The 26,750-nt window shown below is 44.3% G+C and overlaps 1 protein-coding gene and 2 long non-coding RNA genes across 8 annotated transcripts in view; 2 read left to right on the top strand and 1 right to left on the bottom strand.

Annotated features, from left to right (window-relative positions):
* The first annotated feature begins 214 nt into the window (after positions 1-214).
* Positions 215-19,365, top strand: LOC311436873. Of its 2 annotated transcripts, XR_014693139.1 has the most exons (6): positions 215-1,327; positions 1,703-1,853; positions 2,031-2,135; positions 4,609-4,699; positions 5,674-5,875; positions 19,297-19,365. It is a non-coding gene; the product is annotated as an uncharacterized lncRNA (long non-coding RNA). The 2 variants fall into 2 exon arrangements; XR_014693140.1 differs by lacking the exons at positions 5,674-5,875; positions 19,297-19,365 and adding an exon at positions 4,873-4,999.
* LOC311436877 lies at positions 13,171-26,080 on the bottom strand. The gene is made up of 3 exons (XR_014693145.1): positions 25,950-26,080; positions 14,832-15,074; positions 13,171-13,316 (listed from the first exon to the last, which is right to left on the bottom strand). It is a non-coding gene; the product is annotated as an uncharacterized lncRNA (long non-coding RNA).
* The window catches only part of EMCN (endomucin), a 43,657-nt gene continuing 40,242 nt past the window's right edge, over positions 23,336-26,750 (top strand). For 2 of the 5 annotated variants that reach the window (XM_084519413.1, XM_084519415.1), the window contains exon 1: positions 23,336-23,527. In XM_084519413.1, the coding sequence (XP_084375539.1) occupies positions 23,503-23,527 (25 nt within the window). In that variant the 5' untranslated portion in view covers positions 23,336-23,502. Of the gene's footprint in view, positions 23,528-23,979; positions 24,322-26,750 lie in introns of those variants that run through there. The other 3 variants (XM_084519414.1, XM_084519412.1, XM_084519416.1) reach the window with 3 other exon arrangements.

The raw sequence follows: 26,750 nt of genomic DNA, 5'->3' as shown, positions 1-26,750 counted from the left end.
TTTTTCAGGGTGTTGATGGGAACGCCTTTGAGAAGCACTCTTTCCACCGCAGTCCTGGTTGTCCATGTCAATTTTTGCAGCACTGATAATCACACACAAAACTTGCCGGAAGCCAGAAGTCTGTGTTTAATTTGTCCATGAGCTTGTGCAGGATTTTAACTGGACACAAACGCATTCAGATATTATCTCTACTTGTTTTGATGGGTGGGGAAGAGGAGACAGCGGGGAAGGGCCTTGCAGCCCCCACTGTTGCTGTGCTTATCCGGTTTTCTGCTGTAATATCCTGTTTTTAGATGCTTACAGTTTAGCCAAGCGTTAACCATTTAGGACGAGACTGACCATGCTGGGATGGGGCAGACCACGCAAAGCATAAGTCAAAATTGAGCCATGGATTTTTCCCCAGCTCAAAGCCAAGTGGGAGGAGTATTTTATTCCGTATTAAAAGATCGCTGCAATCGCTTTGCTTTGAAAGTTGGCATGGTGGTAGCATTGGGGTCACAGTGCTGTTTGCTGAACATATGGCAAACCGAGCACATTTAGCCAACATTAAAAAGAAAAAATAATTAAAAAAAAAAAAAAGCAGTAACAATAAGCCCTCAAAGCACAAGCAGAACACACTTATGTCCAGCAGAGACTTTGGTTCTGCATTTCTTCAGGATTTTCTCTTGCCAGATATGTCCTGAGGTGGAACTGGTAAGGGTTTCCCAATTAGCCACCAGTGCTGCTCTGCATCCCCATGGATCCCATTGTCAGGGGCCCCTCTGCTGTGGGCCATTGGTGTGGTGTAGGAGGCACCTCGCAGTGACACATGGAGGTGCAAGTGGAGGGGTAATGGAAAAAAAAAAAAAGAAAAAGAAAAGATAGCCCAAGATGACAAAGGTGATGGATGTCAGGGAGGTGTTTGTGAAGCTCCCAACTTCCTACTCCTCCCGAGAGCCATACCCACACCATTGCACAGCTCCAGAGAGTACCCAGAGAGTCTCCAGAGAGGTGTTGTGCAGGGCAGTGCTCCAAGCCCCTGCTCTCCACCCTTGCCTATGTCTCCTGGGTGTCAGCCAAAGCTAAACAAGGGCTTTTAAAGCTTTAAAGGGCTTTTAAAGAGTCTCTGTTTGTTTCACCAGAGCTTAGATCAGAGCAGCAGGTGCGATGACTGCGAAGTGTTGTGGAGATGCTGGGAACTAGGTTGTGTTCTTAATGGAAAATTTTTGCTTAACGAGGAGTTCACCCAAAAGATGCTTGTATATAGCAATGACTCTGCACCACTGGCATCGGCAGGTATTTACTGAACTTCAACAAATTGTCTTCAGCAGGCTCGAATCAGCATGCGGTAAGTTGGTCAAATGTGGCTGAACTCTGTGGCCCCTTCACTGTGAGTTAAATATATTTTTTGTTCCACTGAGTGTTATTTGAACAAACATATTTTCCAGCATGCTCCCTGTAGGATAGGGGCTGCCATTGCCCACGTATTTATTTAGCTCACACGTTGGCAAGTTGAAGTGGAAAAAGCCTTTCCACAGAAGCTGCAAATAGAAGAAAATCCTAGCTACACAAAAAATCCCATTTCTTCTGTGATCTTGCCCTTACAAAGAATAGCCACAATTATTTTTCCCATCAGCTATCAACTGCAGTTCCCATTTTTCCTATCCATACCAACTTAGATATTTTTTGGCACCTGAATTTAGTGTTCCTCTACCCCAATTAGCTCCTGTGCAGCACTTCGCAAGTGACCCTTGTGAAGAAGAGCTGGCCCATGATAGCAGGGCGTGCGCCTCTGAACATCTCACAGCTTGCTGCTCTGCTTTAGTTCTTCCTGCTTTCCTCATGCTGCTCTCCCAGCTTCTCACTTTATTAAGGTAAGAGCCAACAGTGTCTGCATACTAAGGGACATTTTAAAGAAACTCTCATTTCATGTAAATTTATATGTCATTTTTCTTAAAGAAAAAAAGGCCCTCTTTTCTAACATACATCTGAAGACAGCCATCTTAAGTGCATTACCGAATATGAGGGTTATTAATTTGAATATGTTTCAGGTACCTCTGCTCACTGAAACCAGTTTGTGGTGCTCTTTACACAGATGGTTGAAGATGACAACTCTCAAAGAATCGGTATTTAGAAGATTTCTGTGATCTATTCAGGTATGCTGAAGTAGGTTAAAAGATTTTTTATATTGTATAAGCCGGGAAATCTCTAAAAAAAACATAGAAAACTATAGAATGTCAGACCATTTCTTGATTCAAGGATGAGTGCACACACACGTTATATACACTGCACAGTATTATTAATACAAACACTACTGAACTCTTAAAAACTGTTTTGATGTCCTATTTTTTTTTTTTCAAAAATAAATAAGTAAACAACTATTAAGCAAATCTGTTTTTCCATAATTAGATAGTAAGCGTTTCACTGGGGGAAAAAAAAAAAAAAAAAAAAAAAACAGAAAAAAAAAAACCAAAAACTTTACTAGTTTTCCTGCCTCATTATGAGGTGGTTTGTTGTTTTTTTCCAAAGAAAGAGTATATTTGAGGAAGTGATTTGTCATTAACTTTTTGTTGCAGTTACCTCAGGCCATTAACGTGAACTTCAGCATGTATGAGATTAGCCAGTCATGTTTGTCTGAGCCATGCTATAAAATCCTTAAAAGAAAGTTTTGAAACAAACTTTGGTTGTGTTCCAGCATTGTAAAGGTTTTTTATCATTCTCTCTTCTGCATTTTGAATTACTTAGAAACTGCAATTGCATAATCTTTATCTAATGTAAAATATAATATCTAATAGAAGGAGCATAATGAAGACCATCCAAGAGAAGGATGCAAAGTGAACAAGGCTGTGGGAACATGCACACAAAGCAGACAGAATGGGATGTCAAATATTCTGAAATTTCTTTGAGAAGATAAAGAAAGATATTTGAAAGATTTTGTTACAGACTTCCGTGATCAAACAATGACATATCTGTGACCAACTATCTGTTTCACTGGGTAGGAGCTAAGAATTAGCTGGAGGCAAATATTCATTCTTGTTTATCATTCATGTGGAGACATGCTGATGGTTGCTAAAGTTAGCATTAGCATTATCAGCTGCAACTGATTATATGTTGGTAAAATTCATACCCCTTTGTTGCATTACACTTTAAACATTTCCAATACTTTAAATGGGATTTCACTTCTCTTCATCAAAATAATCAAGAAGCCAATGGATTTTTTTCCCCTTTCAGTTATGTACGAAGAAAAGTAATATATGTAATGCACTAATAAAAAAAAAAAAAATCCTGTGAATTTAGGCATTAATGCACATGACAGACTGTGCCTTTGCAAGAAAAACTTTATTAACGGAGACCAAGCATACTACTGAGATATACATTGCTTTTAGATTGCTTCTAGTACTAGAATTATCACTTTAGCCATAGGGGAGTCCTTGGAAAGTACCATTTAATTTCTTACAAACAAGCGACATACGAGTAGAACTAGGAAGACTTTATTAGCTCTGCAGCAGTTGCCTTGGTCTATTCTGTTCTGTTTTGTTTTTCATTTTTCCTAGAACCAAAAATACTTTCAGGAGTTTTGTTCTGCAGTGCTGTATTTAAATTACTTCTCTTGTCCTCTCCATTTGCATGCTGTCTTATAGCTGACAATCCATTATCACGAGCACTGGGAGAGTTTCTACAGTGACTACAGCAAACCTTTGATAACTGCCCCTAAACTGGCTGGTTCTGTGCAAAACCACCTCTCGCTCATTTCAGAAAAGACAAAACACCATAGTCTAAAGCAGAGAGTCCTGATTTCTCAATGGGACATCACTCTGATAGCAACGTTGTGGTCTGGATCCAAAAGGGATGTTACAATTAAATAAGAATTGTAGTATTTGTTACTATTAGAATGCAGTGCATATTATTGGATCACGATTTTCTTTCTGCCTTACATTTGTGTCCTGAAGATGCTGTTGTCCTCCCATAAGCCACTCTCTAACTCATAATAACACACAGGATAAAATCATCTTTGGATACCAATGTGGCATGCCGGGTAATCTAGCTGCAGTGCTTTTAATTAGACTGAAGCTCTTTTGCATATCGAGTATATCTGTTTGAATTTCAGCAGGAGGTGATGTAATTTAGATACAAAGACTAAAAAAATGCTGAGCCCTTTGTGTTTAAACATAATGCCCAAATGTAAACCACTGCTCTTTGATATCAAGTACGCAAGGCCTGATCAACAAAGAGGTCTGGGGCACAACAGCAGCGTTCAGCTGAGAGGAAGTCACTTGGGTCCTTACCTAGGAGCAAGCAATCCCTCCCCTTTTCTCAGTAGGCCCCTGTTCAGAGGCACCTTGTTCAGGTCAGGGTCCCAAGAGATGGATCTCAGTGAGAATCCAGCCATGTTTTAATGAATTTTCTACCTTTGCAGAATTTTCTGCCTCTCTTTGTTTCCCACCCAGTTGTTGCTGTAATACAAAGAAAACCAGCCTTCGAGTACACTTCAAAGTCCTCTGCTGGACCCAGCTCATACTGAGCCCTCACACAAAAACCATACCAGCACTGCTGTGTGGCAAACAAAAGCTTTTTCCATAGCCATTAATTACTAGAACTTTTCCTTCTCGTTTGCCATTTCCTTGCCAGGTTCACAAGTGCAAACACAAAAGGCCTGAGGAAATACTGTGTTTAAACCAGCAAAAGTGCAAAAGATGAAGACACATCTACGCCTGCACAGGTCAGTAGGGCAACACAAAGGGGAAACTCTTCTCTCACTCATTTGCTTTAGATTTTTTTTTTTTTCCCAAAATAGTTACATCAGAAGAGGTGCTTAATTAACAACTGCACTGTTTAGGTTTGCTCTGAAGAGATTTGAATGAATTGAGCCTTTCCTTTCCTTTCCTTCTGTAGCAAGTTAGCAATGGTCGGATGGTTCGTTAACCAAGGGGTAGCTAATCACTCTCAGCACCAGCTGAAAATGAAACCTGAAATCAGAGAGCTTCTGGCTTCAGCTCCCTGCGCATCGCCAGGGAGGAGGCAGCATGAAACCAGGCAGCATTTTACGGTACCGACAGGCACCGTGCCTTCATTTTTGGGCACGATGCCTTCAGCAGGAAGGCCTGGTGGCTCAGCCCTGCTCCCTGCCAGCAGCTGCAGCACGGCTGCCACCTTCACTACACGCTGGTGCCACCTGGTGTGGCCTGGGGGAATCGGCAGCCACCTTCTGCCCACCTCTTTGTGAGTTGCAGCGAGGAGAAATCACACCCTGAGGTTTGGGAGCCACCAGGCCTAAGGCTGGTTTAATGCCTGCTTTTATTTCCCTCGGCAGGGCCGCACGTAGGTAGCAGCAACGTGTCCTTGCCCCACACTCCTGTCTCTCCTCCTCCCTGCCAACACCTGGCTGCAGGAACCACCTCTCACTGACAGGGATGTCCTCAATTTGCCAAGATCATTAAAATTTGGCAGCACCCTGAGGTGTGGAGGGCCACCAGCCATGGGCAGGGATAAGGTGGGGGACACCTGAGACCCTTGCGAGCCACCCACCTCCCCACCAACACAAATCCCTGGCCAGCTGGCCACAGAGAGAGTCGCCAGTGAATCCTGGAGGTGGTTTCCACTCCTGGCACCATGAGTGTAGGTAGCTTCTGAGGGGCAGAAGGGCAGCATTACACCATCCCACCTCATGCTTGGCTTTTGTCCCTTTTCACTCAGCTGCTTCTGAATTCATCGAGTCTCTTCAATCATACCTGGCCGTGAGGCAAAGACCAGATGGAAAAAGATGAAAAACTTCATGAAAATAGATGGCTTGGTAGAGGACGGAGACCTCCAAATAGTGTCCCTCGGGAGAGAAATCAGCACAGTGGACCCCATACCTTGCCTTCTCTGCTGCCCAGCCGGTGCATGCGCTCTGAAGGTAGGCAGAAATGATATGCCCAGGCAGAGGTCATGAAGGTAAGAGAGATGTGGCGTGGTGGAGGTGCACAGGGCAAGGACTGGAGCAGAGGAAAAAAAAGTATTGCCAGGGTAGGGTAAGGTCATGGGAGATGGAAAAGGAAGCGGGAAAAGACTCAGATCCTTGCAAGACCAAACTTTGTTAACACACCTGCTGACAGAACAAGTTATTTGTTTCCCAGAGCTAAGCCACCTTTGTTTCTTGCTTTCTTAAATGGAGCACAGCTCAATTACTAGAATTGCGAAGATTTGGTTATTACTAAAGCTTCTTTTCCTCTTGACCTCTGTTTCTGTCCTGTCTGAAAATTTACAGGCACGGCCGCATTTCACAGATTTTTGTTTGCTTGTTCTTGAGAATTATTTTTACCATCCAGACAATTTGGGATGTACCAGGAAGGCAGGCAGTGATATTGCTTTTATTTTGCCGACAGTTGTCATGATGGGTGGTGACAGCAGAATTTCCATCTACCGTGTAGATACTCCAGTTATTTGAGTGTGACATGACCTTCAGATTAGATAATCATGGGCTGTTGTTTTTATCAGATATGCCAGGAAAAAAAATTACTTCCTTCAAAAACAAATTAGAATGCATGATTTTCCCAGGGAAGCTGCATATTTTGTGTGTATAATAATAGGGAGATGTTTTTGTGACTAAAATTCTTCTTCTCTTGTGTGTATGAAGGGAGTCGAGTAAAATATGGCCTTGACATTTCTTAATGATGCTCCGTACATGTGAAGCTGTACAAAACAGGGGTTTCTGGGATCCTGCAGATTTAGATAATGTAGGCACAGGCTTGTACTTTATTTGCTTTTTAATCCGCCGGGCAATGTTATACAAGGAAAATATTTATTTCACAAAATAGTAAAAAGCTTGTCTTCATTCAGGGATTATTGCAATTCATTTGTATGCAAAGAAAATATCCCAGTAGTTACCGTCAGTGGTTTCGGAACAACAGCCCACTATTTGCTTGGGTTGTGTCTAAGCCTTCCCTCTTCTGTATTGCACATTTTGGTACATGGTTTGTCAAAAAAAAAAAAAAAAAAAGAAGAGCTTAGCCAGTATTTCTGAACATTGTAGACCCTCACAGACTGTGTTCAAGCTGTGCCATGGTTTACTTTGGGGAGCATGTGCTAACTGCCAAATATCATATTGACATCAGGAAGTCAGCCTTCCGCTACTGGAAATGTGTGCTGCCAAGTGTAGCATTCCTCAGTAAATATGGAAGCAGGGAACATTGTTTATGGTCTGCGTCCTCACCCAGCCGAACCGCTGTACCCTGATGTCCAAAAGCAAAAAGGGAGTTTCAAGGTTAAAAGTACACGAAACTGCTTTTCTCCTGGGTTGACTTGGGGCCTGACCAGACTGCTCTCGAAGGCAGAGGGTAGGGGCTCTGTCCCGCTGTGGGATTTCTTCCAGGGATTTCTTACCTCGTTAGGAAGTGGGATGCAATTTAGCAGCCATCTCAGGGCGATGGACCTGAGTGGGAGACAACCTTCAGCCTCATCCTCACTCTGATTCCACCAATTTGAGGCAGGCCAGGCCTCACCACCTGAAAATCTTTGCTGCCACAGTATTTGCGAAGGGCCACGTGGATGTTTATGAAAGGTGCTGATCTCATGGGAACGGGAACTGATGCCACAGCCTGCACACTGCTTACACAGTAGTAGCAGCCGCCTTCCTGACTCGCCTCACTGTGAATATCCATGAAATAGCTTTACATTTTCACATATCTGTGTGTGTGTATGCAGCGTGGTGTGTTATTAATATCAAACTAACATATATTTGACATGGCATATATCTTAAAATAGACACCACCTGAAACAGGCAGATGCTTAATTTAACCAGTGCTGGCTCATTTCTTGCCCTCGGAGAAACTCCCACTAGCTTTGCCTGAGTCAAGAAAGAGCAGAACAAAACCCAAAAAGAGGTTGTGGGAGGCAATACACCTCTGTAGTTACACAAATAACAGCTTTGCTGGACACTGCTCCCATCTGAGACTACATATTCTAGGTTTATTCAGGCTTTGGTCCACATGACTCAGTCGCCAGCAACACTTCCATTTAAATACACAAAGATGTCAGTATAGAGAAACGTGCCGACCCCACGTGGAGGGGTAATTACACCCATGGGGATGCTGTTTGATGCATGATGTGGTTCATTGGTCCCAAAGGACCCAACCCTAGCTGTGAGAGGCAAGGCGTCCCATGTCAGCATCTGGTGGCAAAAAAGAGACCAGGGGGGCTCTGGGCACAGAGCAGAGCAATGTCAGAACCTCTCCAGTGACTGCCAGCAGCTCCCAGAGAGGGGAAGTGGGCTGGTGCCACATTTCCTTGCTTTTCCTACTGGGATGGGCACCCAGCACAGCTCAACCGATCTGAAAGAGGTGGGTTGCTGTTTCAGCTCCTATCAGTCTCTGAACAATTGTTAACTAACATCATTTGTTTACACGAGGAGGTAGAGTGTCTCATTGTGGCTGCTGTGCTGTTTATGTCCTCTCTGGAGATGTTGCACGCTGTTCTTCAAACAAAAGGCTTTGACCTTTTCTTACTGAGAGTCTCTGTGCAAAACAAGCTCTCGGACTTTTACATCTTGTGCTCGTCCATGTTGCTCTTTTTCACACCCTAATTTATGCTTTTGTAGAAAGCATTTTTCATCATATGTTTATGTAATATGTTTATACAGACATTTCTTTTATACATTTAATGGATATGTAAGCTTATATCCATAAATGTGTAAAGCCGTTATAGCCCTGTTCCTCTTGGGAGCTATTACGGCTTGCATTTCAATAGACACTTAATACACTTTAAAGGTCCAATTAACCAGCTCTAGAAGTCCTGGCACTTTACAGCTGTTCTGCCACACTTCCTAGACAAAGCTCTGTGAGGTAGCTGTTACTGCGCCGTAGGATCTGGTAAGTGCAGCTGAGTGCAGGGGGAGCCGGGGAGGCTGCGTTTTGATCATTATATTTTAATAGTGTCTGCTTTTTGTATGGAACTCACGTACCCGTAGCCCCTTCTGCTATACATCATGTGCCGCCGTAGTCTGAGCTCGGGCTCAAAGTGCTTAAATCTCCAATCTGTGCTTAATGGCAGGATGAAGAACGATGTTTTTCTGTCTGTCCTCGGAAGAAAGCACATCAAAGGTATTACCTGCGGTGGCAGCATGCGTACTATGGATGCTTACTATCCTAGAAATTACTTGAGAGAATTATTAACTATGATTTATGTTTGTATGGCTGGAAAGAAAGAAAATCAATTAGCACTGGCCATTACATAGCCCTGAGCTAGTAATATATAGGCAACAGATCCTATCAGTTCTTTTGGGATTGCCAATTATCCAGCTTGGACGATACTAATGCTATTAATATTTGGGACACAATTCTGTTAGGAAAATTCCTTCAGGAGAAGTCTTGACATCTTTGATTTCAGAATGGAAGGGTTGCAACAAGAAAAGAAAAAGGGAAGAGTGAAGCTTAACTCCCATTTGAAATGAAAAATAACGCCTTTGAAACAGAAATGGCAGCGTTTCAGTGCTGAAACATTTGCTTACTTAAAAATATATCAACATAACATACACATTAACAGAATAATGATGCATGTCATAAATGTGATACCCCAGCCTGAACAACATGTAGTGAGGGAAGTCAGTGGAATTTGGAAGAGACAGAGTGTCATTGACTCAGGAGCCTCACACCTACGGATTGCTACTGGTACACTTTAGCAAGTTTTTGGGAGGATGGTATCAAGCAACTAACATACACCAATGAGGAACCCTCCACTCCGATTAGAGGAACAAGTAGACATTTTTTTTCTATATAAAATAGCTAAGTAAGGGAATTGGAGCAGACAGAAATCTTATTGAGTAATTTAATTCAGGTTGTGTCAGTCTGGAATAAGAATAATGTGTTCCTCCCCAGGAGCTAGGAGCTGCAAAATCCAAGGAGCCGTACAGTTACAGAATGCCTTTGGGTCTGTATGTCCCCTTCAGGAGCTCCAGTGGCATCATCTTGATCCCTGCCACTCTGCTAGACCTGTGATGGACAGCAAGTCAGTTGTGAATCTCAACAGAGGCTCCTTCTTGTTGAGGCCAGAGCTGTGGCTACCCTTCACTTCCACAAGCACAAAAATAACTCTTGTACATAGCTAGTTCCGGTATTTCAGATAGTTATTTGGAGGAAAATATGTGGAAATAATACCTGACAAGGAGATGTGATCTGTAATCCACAGAATTACACAGGACCAGAGGCACCACTTACCTATTCTGGCTTGGCAGCTCCTATTTTGCTCACAATATTGCTCCAGTGGCCTCTGTTTGCAAAACATTGTCTCAGACGTGTTTGCTTTTTTTTTTTTTTTTCCTTTGCTGTTTGGTTGCTCTGCCTAAAGAACCTTGAAGAGCTGCAGGGAGGAATATCATTTTATCGGTTTTGTTTTGAAAGCTTTGGGAGAAAAAGCTGGGAGGATTCCTGCCAGGCTGCAGGAATTCAAGGCTGACAAGCAGAGGAGCCAGGGAGGAAGGCTCACAGTCACGGATCAGTGTCCAGTTCACATCGCTGGGATCTCAGTGGAAGTGTTTTTCCCGATTCTGCTGGGAACTGAACCATGTGCACATGGGAGACGACTGAAATTACATATACAGAGCTTTGGATACAGGGCAACGTCTGGACATGAAGAGGTGATTGATCCAGTTCAAGAAAAGGCAAATGTAATAGGGCAGATAGATCATTCTTGCAATGCAAGTAGAAAATCTAGGAAGTTAAAGGTAAACCTAGGTTCTATTAAATTCAGTAGCTGTTTTGCCATGGCTCTCAACAGGGCAAGTGTTAGACACACAAGAGCCCAGATTTACCCCTTTCAACAGCATTGAGAAAATTCCAGTTGACTTTCCATACAGAGGAATTATGCCTCTTACTCTGTAGCACAGAAATAAAGTCTAGTCCATTTGTTTTGTGCAGAAACCTCTAAAATAAAAGAGCCAAGACATAAAAGGAACAACGAGTTGAAAAGGCAGTCCACTGAAACTGTGGAGCTACTTTTAGTGTTTGTATGTTAAAACTTTCTCTCGTTTCAAATAGTCTCCCCGGGCTTATGTGTGCTGTTTGAAGATAAAAAGAAGACTACGGGTGGCATTTTCAGTGGGGACTTACCCTCGCTCCTCCTCAAGTCAGCTGGATTTTCCCACTGACAGGTCGAGACAGCACTGTATAGAGAGAGCATAATCTAAACCAAAGCCCACTTAAAGCCCCCAGCCCAGTGGGGGCCCTTCTCCAGTGTCAATTTAGGCAAGAAGTTTGCAGAAACGGTGACCTTCTTTAATGTTCTGTGGCTGACTGTAGCGATACTTCCAATTTCTGATGTTATTCTGATCAGTAATAAAACCATGTTGGTCGTTAAAGCTTTGTGCACAAGGAGCTCGAAAAAGTTAGTCCAGCCACCTCCAAGCGTTTCTAACCTTGTTAAAATGATCCCACGAATAGTTAAGGACTTCCAAAGACACGGGCCAAAAGGCAGCGCAGTTCCAGCCTGCAGGTGACTCGAGGGCAGAAGCACACAGCTGGGCTGTGCAGAAACCTTCCAGACGGGGCACGAGGATCCTGCTGTGGTTCAAGGTCATGCAATACATTCTGAACCTTGCCTGATTTTTCTTAAGCAGGTATTGGGGGTCTAGCTGAAGAAATCAGCTCGAGATCCATTCAGGATAGTTTCTCATGGTGCTTCATTTATAGTCTTGTAAACATCACAAACTCATTTAAGCCACATACCTGTGTGAGTTCCCCTAGATTGATTTACTGAAAGGGAGAAAGAGAAAGAAACAAAGAAAAAGAGAGAGAGAGAAGGAAGGAAGAAAAGACAGAAAGAAGGAAATGAAAGGAAAAAAAAAAAAAAAAGAGAGAGAAGAAAAAGAAAGGATAAAGGGAGAAATCAGATTTCCAGAGCTGCTTGGAAGATTAGCTCACACAGTAACATCCTAACAGGTACCTCAGATCGAACTGGAATAGGGGAAACCTCTTGGGAAGCCAGGGCTCAGTGGGAGGCTGTTACTGGCTTTATCTGCACTAGTGCAGCTCAGAGACACCTCGGAGAAATCCTGTGTGACAGCTCAGAGAATAGGATAGCTTCAGATGTATTTTAAACTTATGTTTTCTTATTCTGCAACTTGCTTTCGTAGTGGGGTTTCCGAGCTGGTCATCCATCACCTTGTTTCTCAGAAGCATGATACAGAGATGTCTGCCAGGCCGTGAAAGCACGAGAAGGCTGACAACCACGCGACTGCAGCGTGCCTGTCCGTGGCAGAGAGGAAGGCAGAGTACCATTTAAAATGAGAGGTATTCCTCGTGGGGAGCCCTACAGCTCACCAGGAGCCAAGGGGTGTCTGGAGGACGGTGCTGGTGTCACCACTGACGGCTGGTATTGGGCATTACAGGACTGCAGCACTCTGCACGGTGGTGTGCTGGCTCGTCCCGTAAAGCTCTAGCTGGGGATGGGAGGAAGGAAGTCAATGAATCACTAGGAATCAGTGCACAGCCCTTCCTGCTTTCTTTTGAGAGGTTTCCTCAAGCCTCTGAGTTATGTAGGAGCTAAAAACACACGTAAGGCTCTGGTAATTACTGTGGGGCTCTGCTTGAAGCCCGTCATAGGTAGGCTGTTCTCACAGCTCTTGTAAGGTTTGCTTGTATAATTTCCTCTGCTGCTGTATCAAACTGGTCGTTCATCTCCACCACATCAGCCACATTATCTAAGGAGAAGCTCACCCTGTGCCTCAGCTACTCCAGGTATCTCCCACCAAGTAGTTCTCGCCAGTTTGCTAACTTTGTTTTGCCAACAAGGCTGGTGCAACCAAAGCCGGGATGTGACCATCCCAGAATTCATGGCCTGAGACCTGTGTATGTGGCAGTGCACCAGCTCCAAGGGGAAACCCTTGAAAAGTGATCTGCAAAGCTTCTCAGCTTTGCACTCGGGCACAAGCGTGCACTGAAATCTGGGGAGCGCCTGTGTGTGGAAGAGCTCTTGAAAATACAGCTTCAGCAGGGCGTTGAAGCATTGTCCTCTTCACCTCCATACGCTGCCAGCTCTTCGCTGCAGGTTTCAGAGGTGCAGCAGTGCTAGGAGATAAATCCAAAGCCTTCCTAAACACAAGAGACCTCCGCTCTCCTGTGGAAGTATTTTTTCCTTTTATTTAAGGGGTAGCTAAAGGTTTACACTCACAACACGTGCCTTTTCTTCTTTGCTTTCTGATGACAAAAGCATTTTCCCCCTTTCTCTTCTCACTGCGTAAGGTGGCTGTGGTTGGCTCAGGCTTCTTCCTCGTGCTGTTTCAGTGTCCCTTCGGACCAGGTCCTTACAAGCAGCCAACACCGCTGTCCCACAGTTGCAATCCCACAGAGGGTGCCTTACATGGATTCCTTTAGAAATACATTAAATTCAGTTAAGGATTTCAGAAAGATCCTTACTCTTTGTCAAATTATTCAAATAGAGTCGCTAGAATAAATCTGGACAGAAAAAAAAATACATAGTCTGTTCGCTCTGAGGACTCCAGAGACAAAAGCTGCTCTGTCTGGAAGGAATGAATTAAGACAAATCAGTGCAAGGTGTTTCGAGAACAACCCAAAAGGACATAAAAAGGCTGTCCTAATTAAAATAAAAATCAGCTTCTAAAGGGGGTTAGCAAAGTGGTTACAGCTTTCGTGTATAGGCGAGGCTTGAGAAAATAAGAGTGTAATTACATTTTATTTGCAAAGAGGATTTTCTAGGAATAGAGTTACACATTTGTTTTTGATTTGTGCTTCTGGTTTGGCTTTGGCTTCTGCTAAAGATTTAGCCTAGGTTTTGGTTTCAAGTGCAGCCATACCCTGGAGTTATCCTTTCTGTGCTCTGGAGGGCTTTCACAAGGCAAACAAAGCCTCTCTAGAACCCATTCAAACAGCTTGGTTTTTATTTTATCTCCCAGTTCCCTGCGGGGCGTCCTGTTACCAGTCAGAGAGCAGAGAGGAGCCCAGGACTCCACTTCTCCGTCAGCTGAGGGCAGGTAGCACGGGGAGGTGGGAAAAATGCCAGGGCACGGGGTGGTGAAAGCTTCGTGAGAGCCTGCAGAGCCTCACGGGAGGCTGAGAAGGCAGATAGGGCGAGTGGCTGCTGAAAGATAAGGAGAAGGAAGGAAGGAAGGAAGCAACAGGGGGAAATGCAGCGAGACCCGAGACGGCTTTCTGGTGGGAGGGAGGGAAGCAGGGCTGCAGCCCTGGGGGGTTCTGGTGCACCACGGGGCCTCGCCACGGGCCCCACCGTCCTCCCCTCCTCCAGCCACAGAGCAAAGCCAGCCGTGGTGGGATCAGGGAGGTCTCCTGACACTGGAGGTGGAAAATTAGGCCCTTTCTGAGCTTCGTGTTTGACCTGGAAGTAAAACTCGAATTGCAATTTTAGATCCAGGTGCCCTTATTTGTCCTTATCTGAGGATGCAAGGCCCGGATTTCAGACTTGAGAGGCTAAATTTAGGTTCCTAAACCCCACGTTTAGGCGCTGAAATAAGCTGCTTTCCCAGAACCTGCTGGGTGATTACCAGTGGCAAAGATCAAGCTACTAATCTTGGTGGCTGAACAGGATTTAGGAGCCTAACATTAGACACCTGCTTTTGAGGCACACTGACATCGAGTTTTAGCCCATTCCAGATTTATGTATTTCTATTTCCGTGGAGGTTTTTCCAAGTGCAGGCACTGGACTCCAAGCTTTTTTTGATGTCCTGTGTTGTGAGAAACTGCTTGCAGAAGTTTGCCCTTGCCCATCCGCAGCCTGAGCTGCAGAGGGATGTTACAGGATTTGGGATGTATGAGCTAGGGGCTGTCAGCAGATCTCCCTGCTTCCGAGGAAATGCATTTGGCAAAAAAAAAAGGTGACAACTGCATTAAGCTGAGGGAGGCCTTTACCTGGGAAATATCCCCAGCTTTTCCACATCTGAAGTAATTTTCCACGGTAACCGGAGAAGGAAAGTCAATCAGCTACAGAAGTGTGAGCACTATCTTCATTTTTCTCTCCCAGCCAATTATTTCGCTTGTCGTTTTTATGGTCTCCAAGAGAAAAATTTGGCCAGTAAGACCTTAGTCGTGTAGGTTTGCCAGGTAGTCATACGGTCAGAGCCCACTCCAGCTGAGCATATACTGCATTGCTTGCTGAAAAAAAAAAAATGAGGAAAAACAGACATATTAACAGAGCAGGTACAAAAGGGAGAAATGAAATTTGATTGTATGAAGATGCAACAGTGTGGGGGGGGAGGAATAATCGACAGAAATAGATGTGGTGCTCTTTGCAGGGAAATGGAAGACACATCAGAAGTGTTGAGACCTGCGTAACAAAATGTTAAATGGCTTGCAGTAGTGAGAGCAAGACAAAATAAGCATTCAGCTGAGTTCTTAGCTCCGTGGCATTACAGGAGGGGCAAAGAGCAGGGAGAACAGCCCAGGCTAGTGCGAGTGTCTTCTCTGTTAATGACTGTGACAAGTCCATTTGCAACAGGGTCCTCTTTTGTTACTGGGTCAGCTTTGCATTAGTTAGGTCCTATGTTGTAAGTGACCGCTGATTCCTCTATGAGGAGCAGCTGGAACACAGAAAATCACATCCACCCTACCTGTTAAAGCAAATCCTTCCCAACCTGCCACCTACTACTGCCTGTACTGACTCACAGAGAGAGTCACAGGCCAGCGGCTCAGCAAGTTCACACCTAATTCAGTCCCAGATCTGATGTGACAGAAGCTTCCTGTTGGTGGTGGTATTGTTTCCAACTGCGAGTTCCGCTCTGTCCCACAAATTGGGCTAAAGCCCAACGAAAATAAAGATAACCCCAATTCCCTGCGGTTTCCGCTCTGAGCAAGGCCAGCATAGCGATAGGCAGTGGGAATGCAATATGGGGCCGGATTGGGCTGCAGGAGCTTCACAGAAGATAGAAATACTGGGCTCCTACTCACACGGGCATGCTTCTATAAATATTTCCATCTATAAGTTTGTATGTCGAAAGTCCAGCTGAAATTAGTAAGAATAACCTTTATGCACTCGAGGGACAGATCTGTTAAGCTGTTGCTGAAAGAGGGGTGGAATAGGGATGAGCAGATTTTTCCAAAGTGATCTCCTCTGATGCTGCTCACTGAAATTGGTGGAGGGTTTTGTTGTTGCTGTTGTTTTTAATTGACCGCACTGGGAGCAGAGCTAGGCCAGTCTGGAAGGGTCTGAATCTGCCCTGTAGGCTTGACACGAGAGCAGATCTGGCCTCACTGAACAACAGAAAACTTTATTTTCTGTTCAATTCCTTAGCAAGTCCTGCTATTTACTCTCCAAAACATACACTGAAAGAATATATATGGCCAGCTCCGAAGATGATCAAAAAATCCTCCGTCAAATAAATCTTCTAACAAAAAGTAGCAAAACTCACAAACCAGTCAGCTTGACAAATAGCCTTCCATCAGCCCTACTGTGACTCAGTGCTTGAAAGATTTTGGGGGAGAAAAATCCATTCTAGGAGAGAACATCAAACGAAAAACACGGCCTGAGCGAAGTGTATTTCCAACACACTTGCAAATGGTGTCGGGAGCCAGCAATCCACCCTGGATAAAGACACCTCCCAGCCATTGTTATTCTTGAAGGATTTTGTGGCTCTTCCTGTTGTTTTGCAGCAGGTGGCTTGGTGACTCAGCCCGGGGCCTCCCAGCCAAACAGCGGGATCACGGGGAAACGAAAGTCTTTCTAACACCAACCTACAACCAAAGGGCTGAAGTGACCCCCCACACACCCCAAAAGTGAGGGGTGGCGGCCGTAAAGCAGCTTGGTCAAAGGGAGGAGGCCACGAAGGAGGGGCTGGCCGTGGATCGTCAGCCAGGTATCGCTCCCCTCACCCCTGGCTGGTTGGGAATCTGCTGGAGCAGCGCTAACGCCTGGCTATTGCTTCCTGAAGCACTTGCACCTTTTCCGATGCTTTCTGCTTTCGAGTACCGACCTGATCCAAGCGGCCTCGGTAACGCGGCAGACCCAATTCATGTCGGTGCTTCCCAGCAGCGATGAGCTGTATCCAAACAGTCTCTTCTTGCACAGCTCTGTTGTGCAATGCAGATCACAACAAAGGGTTATACCAATTAATTTAAAAAAATATGTATTTTTTTTTAAGTTTCTCTGCAAAACTGAACTTTCTGTCGGTGCGGTGTTACCCCCGCTGCCCCACCTGCAAAGGAGTGGTTTTGTTCTCTCATTGAATTGACTGCAGTAAATGCAATGATACGGCATGCTACATCACAGCTTTTGGCTGTAAATGTGTTAAAGCACGGGTTTGATCGGTTTTATTTGAGGAGCTGCCACCTCAGCTAGCTCTGTGACTCTGCATGGCATGCTATAACCCTCTGGGACTGGCCCCGGCCCTGGGCAACACCCACAGGCTGAGCAGGGCTCTGCAAAGGGCTCCCCATGTCCGTGGGGGATGACAAAAGTTAAATAACGCCTGGGTTAATCGAAAGTTTGGGTTAGTATAAGCAGGGATGGATGTGAATCGGTAGATTCCTGATGACGAACTGCCCAGAAATACAACAACTCAGCAAAACCATGTGTGTGAGAGAAAAATCCGTGAGATTTCCAGTTACCTGTAGGTAAGCTGCAATACCTGCTTTTAGCAGGCACCCGAGATGCTTCTGTTTGCAGTCGGCCTGTTGCTGCCTAACTGTGACATGCCACGGAAAGAACTGAATCCCCCCCCTGTATTTCTGAACAAGTCGGCAAGTGGAAAGGCAGAGAACAGGAAAATGTGTACGGTATCTGCAGAGGGGCAGATAGGCGGTCTGCGAGGAAGCCGAAATACTGGGGGTATGTTTTGGCACACCACCCAGGGATTTTACCCCCTTCTCTTCGCCGGCGCAGTTTCCTTATTATCAGATCGGACCTCCGACCGGACACGCATTGTATTGTGCATGTGTCAAAAAATGCCTGCCAGCAAGGCTCGCCCCGATGGCGACAACAGGATGTCTGAAATCCAGCAAAGGAATGAGAGCCGGGGGAGCCAGGCGCTGCGGAGCAGCAGCACCAGCCCTTCTGCATGCGGCCCCGACGCCACAGAGAGCTCAAGCTTGTGGATGCTGAGGGTTGGGGTGGACGAGGTGGCAGGTGACTGCAAAAGGAGCATGAGGAAAGGTGGCAAGCAGAGAGATGCTGCCTTAAGATCTTGGTGCTGCACAGCAAAGCATCTCCTGTGAGTTATCTTGGAGTGTAACTTGGCCTTGGGTCTGTAATAGGTGAATTCTGGCTCCTTGCTGTCAGGAAGCTCCTGCACACTCCCTCTCTGCCCCACATCAAATCCTGCAGGGCTGCCAAAGCCCCTGTAGTGTGCCCATTCTCCAGCCCCAGTCCCCACCTCAGGAGGTCCCCGGGTGCTGCGAGCAGCAGCTCAAGATGCTGAGGTCTCACAGCACTTATGGACAGGAACAGAACTGGGAGGTGAGGAACCTGGACACATTTTTTACCCAGTGTCTCCTTTTAGGAGTGGATGAAAACATGGATTTGTAGCAGACGCCGGGATCCTGGCGTAGCCACAGTGTTGGCTGCTGAGAAAGCCATAATACTGTGTTGTGTTTAGGTACAACGGGCTCTTTATAATCAGATATTTTATAATGCTCTCAGATGTGTTCTTTTTCTGGCACTCGTGGTCCGAAAACAAAGCTGAGGCAGTTAAACCTATAGCTTACACCGACCAACACGCAGAGTATCCCCTCGTGGGACTGACGAGAAACCCGATGCATTTTTCCACTGCTTGTGCAGAGGAAGACAAATGGAAAAAGGGAAGCCGCAGAAACTCAGCTCGGCAGAAGGTTAATGTCCTTCAGCATCATGCCCAGGAAAGCTGACGAGTGCAGCTGGAACAGAAAGCACTGCTCGCTTCTCAGCACTGAGGACCACTGCAGCCTTGTTCTGCTGAGTATTTTCTAGCCGGGCACAAGCAGGATGAGCTCGTGGCAGTTTACCGCAGTGAAGGCGAGGTATGCATCTGGAGAGATAGCGGCTGGATTTATTCAGGCTCTTGGAAAATTAAGGCATGGTTCAAAAGCATATTTCTGTTTTGTTTCCTCTGAGACAGCCAACAGTGTAATCACTCCATGCGTTTCAAATAACATGAGAACCTGGGACTGACTCACTGTTTCCCATTTCACTAGCTTGGGACAGGATGCAAAGCTTATAAACATATTCCGTGTGAGTCTTTACATGACATGAAGTTCCTTGCTCAAGTTTGCAAGCCCACATTTATTTTTTTTTATCCCTAGAATGACTGTTTGTGGTCTGTCCTCCAGCTCTCCTCCAGCCCATACGTAAGGACTTGGGGCAGCAGTACGTTTCTCCCCCCTAGCTTTCTTCTCTCTATTTCTGCAGTTATGCCTGAGCTTCTCTCTGACCCACAAGATGGAAATACCTGTACCTCAGTAACTCACAAAAAGAGAAGGAATGGACCTAGAACTGGACCATCAGAAGGACCCTTGTTGTTAAGGAGCACACTGCATCTCCAGGTAGGGACCTCACAAAGTTAAGGGACAACCACAGCCAAAGGAAACAGCCAAGTACAGCCTTCAGGCACGCTGGTGGGATCTTAGTAACTCCTGAAGCCAGTGAACCTGGTCAGCAGGTGTAGGGTAAATTGCTGCCCTAATAAAATTGCATTGTCCGCTGGTTTAGGAAAATAAGGACTGGGCACAAAAATTGGACTGTTTCCAGTGATACTCATTCACGAGATTGTGAAATAAACATGGCTCAGGATGAAAGTATGGTTTTCAGGGACATGATGGTGAACAGTGTAGATGCAGAGCCTTCTTTCTATCTCAGGCTTGTCTGGCAGCAGCAATGGGAGTGCAGAGTAAGAGAGGGATGCACAGGGGTAGCTCAGGAGCACAGATCTGCTGTGCCCACTGACAGTGACGTGTATCCACATCACACATACAGCATCCTTTGAAATCTGGCACTCAAACAGAGTGGCAACTGCATTCGTTCAAATATGTTCCTGACCTGAATCAACTGCAAGTGAATAAACATTGAGCTAGTTCCTTCAAGCACATTTTTGCTCCCTGTAGTACATCAGTAGAGTTCCAGGTATGAAAGAAGAGAAAAAACATGCTCAGCAGTAACAGATATCCTTACAGAGGCTGTTGGTATTGGAAAAAAAAATTCACACACACAAAAACAAACAAAATTCATCCCGCAATACTCAAGGGTGATAGCTAGTAATTATATTAGCTCTGGTCTTGAACATATCTTCTGTGGAAAGAGTACTGAAGGCTAAATGTGTTTTGGTCTTTAGTGCCTACATAAAGGGATCCAGGCACTTAGAGATTTAGTGGAATTTTTCACATTATTGGCTGGCTCTGAATCAAATCAATGACATTTAAACATTTCTGTGCTACAAAGGAAAGGTGGCTATCTTGGTTCTTAAGTACTTAAATATATTTGCGAGCCTGATCTTTAATACTTGGCAGTTGGGCACTGACATTTCTATTCGCCGATATGTTCCAGTGCTTTCATAAAAGATTCAGAGCAAAATATCTACATTTTAAAATGTCCCCTGGCATGAATTTTCTGAGTAACTTCTATATATGACCATCAAAATATCTTGGTTTAGTACAGCTATATTCAAGATCTTTAAAGTTCTACTCTATATTCAAATATTAATACATGTAATAGACTAAAACAAGTACTGTCCAAAATGATTTTTAAAAGAATGGAGGCTAAGTAATGTATTGAATGGAACTAAGTATTTCTATACTGTTTACATCTGCATTTTTCAGTGTAAATTAATCCTGCTTATGGGAGTATAAACAAACACAAAGGTAAGTAATAGGTAAGTCATAGGTAATTTCTGATAAAATATCATTTTAAATATATTTGCTGACGTGTAGCAAAGCAAAAAAAAAAAAAAGTGATTATCTTACTTTTTTCAGTGGAAGGAATAATAAGCATCAGTGAGAAAGGCTGGCAAATTTGGTCACTGTGTTTATTTCTTCACTTTAGAAAATCATTGAAGGCTGTGTATCTTTTTATTTTTGCTTGCGTAAAAACTTTGACAAATTTACTCTTCGTACCCACATTGGAAATTGCTCATAGCCCAGAGCAATGCAGCATGGCTGTCCATATTATTTCCTGTTCTACGCAGCCGTGCTTGGAGAATATTGAACAATATGTAAAACTTTTACATTCTCTAAATCTGAAGGGGATTATTTGAACCTCGTAGGAGAACTGTGCAGAAGAAGGCAATGTTTTGCTCCAAGCAATGTGAACTAAGAAAGAATATATAAATACAGCCTGAGACCAATAAATCTCTAACTGCAAATCCACTGTGGCAGTAAATGGTTTCCCTTTAATAATGAAATACCACACTGGCAAAAATAAATATATAACGTAGGCTACCCAACCATTACTGGACTACAAAATAAAGAGACTTTAAAACAGAGAGTCCTTTCATTCTCTAGAGTACTCTGTGGTCATGTTTCAAGTTTTCTTCTGCAACTATGAGGGCTAAAATCTTACTTGAAAAAGTGTGGAAACCGAGACTGTCACACAGACACTTGTACTGGGGCTCTAAGTGAAACTCCAGATAGTCCAAAACTGGCAGTAATACCACAGTTGGCAGCATTACCGATGACCAAATTTCTCTTTATAAAACAAAGCACACATTGGCACTGAAGCTAAATTTCTCAGTTTGAGCAAAGAAAGAAAAACATTTATTCAATCAAGGAAAACTTATTTGCTGTTAGGGAGGAAAAGAGAAGTTTTTTTCACTGTATACAAAGAGGAATAATTTTTTTGCTACAAAGATCTCTGGAAGATTTTTAAAACCTTTGAAAAAAATAAAAAATGTTCCTTTTTCAAGAAAAAAAATATGTTTCCATTGACAAGAGTAGTGAGAATCTCTCTTCTACACCCCAGATACTTCAAGACAGAAGCTGCAACTCAGCTTGGCCAGAGTTTTTCTTTTGGTGATTTCTTTCATCTGCTCCCTTTCTGTTCCTATTATTGCTCCTTCCTGTTCGTGCCGATGCTCGTCCTACCAAGTCTGATCTTGCAAATGCTGTCTGCCTTTGCTGTTGATGTCAGGGGGTCTCTTAGGGGGCCACACAGTGCTCTTGAAGCTGCCTTAGGATCCTCTGAGGTCCAATTCAGGTTTCTTGACTCAGCGGAAGACAGCTGTGGTCCTTTCTCTCCCATTCCCTTGCATGAGTTTGGGGAACTTGCTCCACTCTGATACGTGCAGTACCTACTGCAGAGATGCAACACTTTTTGCCCTCATTGAGTTGCAGGTAACCACCACCATCAGCATCAGCTTTGAGGACTCCTTTGGATGCTGCTACTCAACATGAACACCACTGAAGCAAATCAACACTCAGTTTCTTCGTTCTCAAAAAACAGGGGAGGCATCCTGTTCTCAAGCCTCTTGGATTTTGCTAAGGAAGTTTCATTACAGCCACTAAAATTCCTTTCTGTATCATTCCTTAGAACGAACATTTCAGGTTCTATTTTGGCAGCGCAGTAAGTCGAAGGTTAGAGCTCCTCTTACCACATCAGAAACATCACTACCCTGGGATGAGTTCCATCTCCAAGTTCAGATTTACCTTCTTGATTGAAGGCTTTCTGCTGCAGTGGTTACTGTTTTCTGGGCCATCCAAATTCACGTCCTGTGTTGGCACAAAAAGAGTATAAAAACAGCATGCTGGCTCTAGCTCCCTGCCATGTGCTCCGACCCACTTGAGAAGTGTCATTGTGTGCCCACCTCTGCTCTTAGTCAAATCTGTATTACGGTGAGATCCTTTCCAGTGATGGAGAAAGCTCAGCCTTGCTAAGGACAACTTGCAGATTTTCATTTCTCCTAGAAGCAAATACTTATCCAGATGAATTGCCAGAAATTCAGTATCTACCATCGGATTTCTACTGAGCACCAGCTTCTGCCACCTGCAATAGGCAGGGGATGTGTCACAGTCTTACGATGTAGAAATGTAATTTCTTTAACTAAACAAAAGTTATTCTGTACTCGAGGCTGATCTGCTACTGTTTTCCTCATCACATGAATAAAACAGCACCACTGTTGGAAGCACTGGCTTAGCTCCTGGGAGTTCCTGCATGTGAAACAGTTCCAAAACTTCCCCTTATAGTGAGCAACAATCATGAGGAAAAAAAAAAAAACAACACACAAACAAAACACTTAATTACTACAGTAAGTAGAGTTAGTAGAGCTGAGTATTAACAAGTCAGGCTGTTTGTGAGGTCAGGTTTTCCTCTTAATTTTCCTGAGAGCTGACAGAGAGGGAGATGAGCACACATGCTGCATGGTGTTCTCATTGGGTTTGAAGTTTTGTCAGTAATTATCGTCAGCTGCAGAAAGTCATTAAGGCACAGTATATAAGAGCACTGCAAGATGATGTTTTGATAGCTATTGAATCCAGAGCTCTGCTGGGGACTTTTCTATGTCCTCTAGAGAAGAAAAAGGGGTGCCACAGTTTCCTGGGTCAGCTGGACCTGAGGAGAAGACATAGATCCTACATGGGTTCCCTAGGGAACCCAGCTGGGAGCCACCTTTGAGGACTTTATTTTCACCACATGGCACAGCAAGTCAGCATTGCAGGTACCTCTGCAGAAAATTAAATATATATATATCTTTCCTTTGCTAACGAACCAGGATCTGTTACAGCTAGTTGAAATTCTTACATTTTATAAAGTTGTTCAAAGAGGTGTGTGTGGGCCTGGGGCCTGTCCCTCACGGGGCACGTTGCTCAGTGCCCGGCCTCGGCCTGGGCCGGTGTCCCCTCAGGGCTGGCACACATCCTCTGCTGGCTGTGTTGTTGCCCAAGGCCACTTAAAATGACACGAAGAGGAGGCAGATGGGGGCTCTTGCTGCCAGCTTTGCCCCTCCATCCCCAGCGTGTTATCCCCTATGAACCAGGCTCCTTCGCTGCTCCTAAATGTCCCCTGTGACAGTGCCCCCAGGTGCAGTACGCAAGGCGGTGATGTATAGCCTCTTCTAAAGAAAGTTCTGCCTCTGTTGAGAAACTTTCCTGACCTCTTGGCCGAAGAAGAACAAAATAATGTATTAACAAAAACACAGCCGGCTGCCAAAGAAAAGGAGTTCCTGTAAGGACTGAAACAATAAATCTCCTCCGTGCTGAACTCCCAGAGGGAGTATGCTGTGTTTCCTCCTGTTCTTTATCAAAGTCCCCAAAATAAGCAGGAATGGGCAGTGACTAGGCACAGGCTCTACACACCTTTTTCCATGGAGTAATTAAGGCCCGCCTCAGAGCGAGGGAGCACTCCCTGCCCAGCTGTGTGCGAGGGCGCTGCCCACACCGCCACCACCAAGCATGAATCTCCTGAGGACCGCCTGCCTTCTCCTAGCTGCGCTCTGCGTCTGCACCCTGGGACGTAAGTTTTTGGCTGTTTTCAGCTCAGCAGGCTGTTTTGTGTGCCAAAGCTTTTCTTTCATTAGATAGGTGTTCTCTTCTTTCTTTTTTTTTTTTTTTTTTTGAGGTGTAGTCATTGAAAGACTGCGTGCTGGAGGAGGAGAAGGTCCTAGCTAGGACCTTCTAGTTGAGCTATGTTCTAGGAAAAACTTTCTTGCCATCGTGCTTTTTGCTGTAGCCCTCTTTCTGGACATCGTGAAGCTCCTCTATCTGAGAGGAGTTAAAAGAGCTGTATTTACAAAGCTTTTCTGTTCCGTGTTTTTTTTTTTTTTTTTATTCATTGAACTAAAGCATCTGTTGGAGAGAGAGGGCTTTAAGGGGAAAACTGAAACGTCTGTCAGGTTTTGTGAGCATTTGGAAATCAGACCTGTCCTGATGGATGTCCCTGGCTCTGTGCCAGCAGTAAGTTTGGCTGGGGGTGTCTCTGAGAAACAAGCTTGGGTTTGCCCCAAAAAGATAGGGGGACTTAAGGCATTTATCAAGTGCCAGATCATGAGGGATGCAAGCCTGGGGGCAATGTTGCTTACTGAGTGCAGTATCTTTTTTTAAGTGATTCTGAGATTCACAGATGTAATCAAGCTTCACCGTATTCACATGGTCATTGAACTGCTGTTTTCATTATTCATCGGCCTGGGAGATCGTGCTTTTAAAGGGGAATTAGCTAGAAAATCCTGAGAGGGTGAGAAAATCTGTAATAAGGACCAGAATCTATCATCACCTTTGTCAAAAGATGCATTTGAAGTCAAATCTGCTTTTTATCTGCACTTTAATTTGCTGGTCCTCTGGTGTGCACACTCAGAACCAGAGCTTCCATAAATGCCTATGGATTGCCTGTAAATGATTTTATGAGTCAGAAGTAAAAATAAATAAGTAAAATACCAGGTTAAGTGATCAATTAATGAACCTTTGCTTAGATTATGTGGTAAAATCTGGACACATCTTTTGTGATGTAGTTTATGTGAGCCTGGGCTCACAGCTTTTTGAAAAGAAATATCAATACAGGAGATTAAAAATAACGTTGTGCCAGAGAAAGAACTGCTTTTAAAACTATGTTAAGTAAGTACAAGCCACAAAAGTCTGTGTTGAGGTACTATTTATTCCCTGTCTGCTACTCCTAGTAAAAATAGCTTTCCTGTCATTGTTGAACCTCTAATTTCACAACTTCTGAAAAGCGAAGTGGAGTTGGATCAAAAGGAGCATATTTAACACAGAAGTCCATAGAGCTTATCAGAAGGCAGCATGCGGGGTGGGAGGAATTTTGTCGGTTTTCCACTACCTTTCCTTTAAAAAGGGTTTTCCCCTCCTCTGCGTGATGTGAATGGGGCAGAACTGATGACAGAGAATAAGCGAATTGCACATAGGATACGTTTGCTCTGAACAATTTTGGCTCTGTAGAAGTATTTTTGAAAATGCTTTATCAAAAGGTAAACATGGTAGTGAAATTCTGTTGGCAAATTTACGTTAGGAAATGAAGAATAGTTGCTTGGATTATGTGTCTCTGTCTACGTTGCCCAAGTAAAAGAGCATCATCGGGTCAAGCTCCTGTCTTTCTGTGCCGTCTCTAAAAATGAGTAATTAAAAGCAGGTTACCTGGACTTTTCCCACGCATCACCTGTTAAAGCAGGAGCAGTTTTACTGTCTGATAAATGAGGCTGGACCAAAGTCTTCGGATTTCCACTATTTGTGATCGTTGCAGTGTTCTGTATGTCTGGGCTGTAACAACAGGCTCTGATCCTCTGAAGACCACAAGGAGGCTGATATCAGCCTCCTGCGTGTTCAGGCTCTCTGTTTTGAACACTGGAGACAGCAGCAAGGCATTTCTCTGGTTGCTTGGAAACACCTTTAGTATTTTAATATTAAGCTCAGTAAAATATAGAGAAGGTCAAATCACACCCCAGTGTTTTAATACTCCCTCTGCCAGGTTTTGGGGTAGTTTGTCTCTGTCTTCAAAGTTTCCCAAGACAAGTAATAATGTGGGTTTGCAGCCTTATCATGTAATGCACACAAGCTGTCTGTCCCTGCTCTTTTTTTTTTTTTTCCAAACCATGCAGAGGGGTGTTTCTAGTAGTAGTACTACTACTCTGGTAGTTTTCTAGCTCGTCTTGGGATCTTGCATCCTCAGAGTCCCTACTTTTTGGTGGGATCTGCCCTCTGCCAGCAAGTTACTGGAGGCCAGTACAGACCAGTATGTACTGGAGACCAGCCTCCAGTATATGCGGAGGCTGATGACCTGACAACCTGCTTCAGCTCTCCAGGCTTTTTTCCACCCTTTTAGAGCTAAATGATGTGCTGAGTGTAGGAGTTCCCTCATGCTCATCTCAGGGCTTTCAGTTCCAGCATATTGCCCTCTGTTCTTCACTATGAAATAAAACCAGGGTTCTTTTCACTTTT

Source organism: Aythya ferina (genome assembly GCF_964211825.1).
Source record: "Aythya ferina genome assembly, chromosome: 4".
NCBI classification, from domain to species: domain Eukaryota; kingdom Metazoa; phylum Chordata; class Aves; order Anseriformes; family Anatidae; genus Aythya; species Aythya ferina.
This window is presented reverse-complemented; position numbering and strand designations above follow the sequence as displayed.